This window comes from Salvelinus sp. IW2-2015, linkage group LG23 (assembly GCF_002910315.2).
Source record: "Salvelinus sp. IW2-2015 linkage group LG23, ASM291031v2, whole genome shotgun sequence".
NCBI classification, from domain to species: domain Eukaryota; kingdom Metazoa; phylum Chordata; class Actinopteri; order Salmoniformes; family Salmonidae; genus Salvelinus; species Salvelinus sp. IW2-2015.
The window spans coordinates 28,963,918-28,966,506 of NC_036863.1; the positions used below are offsets into that span (position 1 = coordinate 28,963,918).

The 2,589-nt window shown below is 53.9% G+C and overlaps 1 protein-coding gene across 1 annotated transcript in view; it reads right to left on the reverse strand.

Annotated features, from left to right (window-relative positions):
* The window catches only part of LOC139022600 (cell adhesion molecule DSCAML1-like), a 7,096-nt gene extending 4,662 nt beyond the window's left edge, over positions 1 to 2,434 (reverse strand). The window contains exons 1-4 of the mRNA XM_070434519.1: positions 2,422 to 2,434; positions 1,986 to 2,270; positions 1,543 to 1,662; positions 1,127 to 1,303 (exon numbers count right to left, since the gene is read on the reverse strand). Of these exons, the coding sequence (XP_070290620.1) occupies positions 1,127 to 1,303; positions 1,543 to 1,662; positions 1,986 to 2,270; positions 2,422 to 2,434 (595 nt within the window). The remainder of the gene's footprint in view (positions 1 to 1,126; positions 1,304 to 1,542; positions 1,663 to 1,985; positions 2,271 to 2,421) is intronic.
* Between the last annotated feature and the right edge of the window lie 155 nt (positions 2,435 to 2,589).

Here is a 2,589-nt window from a genome sequence, read left to right on the forward strand (position 1 = left end):
TTCCAACAGGTAGAGGAGACCAAGTTCAGCCCAGGCGCCTGGGTCCAACAGAACGGAGAATACCAAGCTCAGCCCCAGGGCTGGGTCAACAGTGAGGGGAGAACCAAGCTAGCTCCGGGTTGGGGTCAAACAGGAGGGGAGAAACAAGCTCAGCTTCCAGGGCTGGGTCAACAGGAAGGGGAGACAGATGCTTCAGCTCAGGGCTGGGGTCAAACGACGAGGGGAGAACAAGTCAATACCCAGGGCCTGGTCAAAACAGAGGGGAAGAACCAAGTTCAGCCAGGGCCTGGTCAAACAAGAAGGAAGAACCAAGCTCAGGCCCAGGGGCTGGGGTCAAACAGGAGGGGGAACCAAGCTACAGCCCAGAGCCTGGGTCAAACAAGAGGGAGAACCAAGCTCAGCACCAGGGCTGGGTCAAACAGGAGGGAGAACCAAGCTCAGCCCAGGGCTGGGGTCAAACAGGAGGGGAGAACCAAGCTCAACAGCAGGGCTGGGGTCAAACAGAGAGGTGAGACCAAGCTCAGCCCAGGGCTGGGTCAAACAGGAGGGGAAACCAAGCTCAGCCCAGGGCTGGGGTAAACAGAAGGGGAGAAACAAGCTCACCCAGGGCTGGGGTCGAACAGGAGGGGGAGAACCAAGAGCTCAGCTCAGGGCTGGGTCAAACTAGGAGGGGAGAACCAAGCTCAGCCCAGGGCTGGGGTCAAACAGGAGGGGAGAAGCAAGCTCAGCTCAGGGCTGGGGTCCAAACAGGAGGGAGAACCAATGCTCATCCCAGGGCTGGGATCAAACAGGAGGGGAGAAGCGCCAAGCTCAGGCGCCAGGCCGGTCAAACAGAGGGAGAAACACGCTCAGCCAGGGCTGGGGTCAAACAGTAGGGAAACCAAGCTCAGCCCAGGGCTGGGGTCAAACAGGAGGGGAGAACCAAGCTCAGCCCAGGGCTGGGGTCAAACAGGAGGGGAGAACCAAGCTCAGCGCAGGGCTGGGGTCAAACAGGAGGGGAGAACCAAGCTCAGCCCAGGGCTGGAAGTAGACACAACATTGAACCAAGAAATGTACAACATGAAAGTTTCGGATAGAAAGATAGAGCGGAGAGAAAGAGAGAGAGAGAGAGAGAGAGGCTACTCACTCTTGACAGTAAGAACCATGCTCTTGCTGATGTCAGAGCCCACTCCGTTGGAGGCCTGACAGAGGTAGTATCCCCGATCGTCCTCCAGGACGTGACGGATCAGCAGGGAGCCGTTCCCCATGATCTGGATCCGACCAGTCAGAGGCACAGGGTGGTACTGCTGGGGGTTCCCTGTACCTACAGGGAGGAACGGCACGGACAGGCCAACTCAAAGTTACCCATAGTGATCATGGTTTCTAAGTTATGATGTTACAGTAGAGAATAAAAATACAAAAATTGTCTAATTGTCTCTTTCATCATCAATTCAACTTGATGATGAAAATGATTATATATAAGTTATTTTACTAAGATGAATGGAATAGTAGAATAGTAGACAGTTAGTTAGTTAGTTGATGTCAGTGCTGCAGGGTCTTTACCTTTGGCGTGTTTCCACATGACTTTGGGAGGAGGGTATCCCTCCACAGAGCAGTTGAGTACTCCTGCCTTCCCATAGATCCCATCCTGGTTGTTAGGCTGTACCACGAAGCGAGGGGGAACTGAGGTGAAAAAGGTATATTGGTTACAATCAGTATAGAATAACAGTCATTATACATGATAACATCTCTAAAATGGTGGAGGTTCTTCATTATTCACCAATAATAACTCTTCCTTTCAAATGACACTTATACCCAATCAGCCCTTCCCTTGATTCTTCAACAACACACATTTTTCAACCCTCTTTTTGCATCTCACCCGCCACCTTTTTTCAACCACCTCCTCCCATCTCTTCCCCTCCTCCCATCTCTTCGCCTCCTCCCATCTCTTCCCCTCCTCCCATCTCTTCCCCTCCTCCCATCTCGTCCCCTCCTCCCTCTCTCACCGGTGACGATCAGCTGTCTCTCCCAGCTGACGGTTGCCGCGGCGTTGCTAGCAATGCAGGTGTAGTTGCCGTTGTGCTTCAGGGTCACCTTGGAGATCTGCAGGGAGCTCATGAACTCCTTGGTCTCTATGCCAACGCCGGAGGCGGAGCCAGGCACGATAAGCTGCCCATCTTTGTGCCAGGTGATGCGGATAGGCATGTCACCTGACGACACCACGCAGGCGATGTACATCAGCTTTCCTACCGACGTGGAGGGGATGTCAAAGGGCTGGATCAGGGGCGGAACTGGGGGGCAGAGGTTACAGAGGTCAGGGGTTAGAGGTCAGAGAAAGGGAGAGCGTGAGAGAGTGTGTGGACTGGATTGGACACCTTGGGTGTAGAGAGAGGGGCACAGAGCAGGCTGTTGTTGGCCAGTGTAGTATGCCCCCTGACTTACCCACCCCTGCCATCTCCACTAGCCCATAATAGGGGCTCCGATTAGAGGCCAACTGGTGGAAGAAGTCATGCCGTTGCCATGGTAGCGGAGGGGGTGGGGGTGGGGGGTGCTACAGCTGAGACATCTAGGGGATTTAATCTGGGCCTCATTATGATTAATCTAATTAAA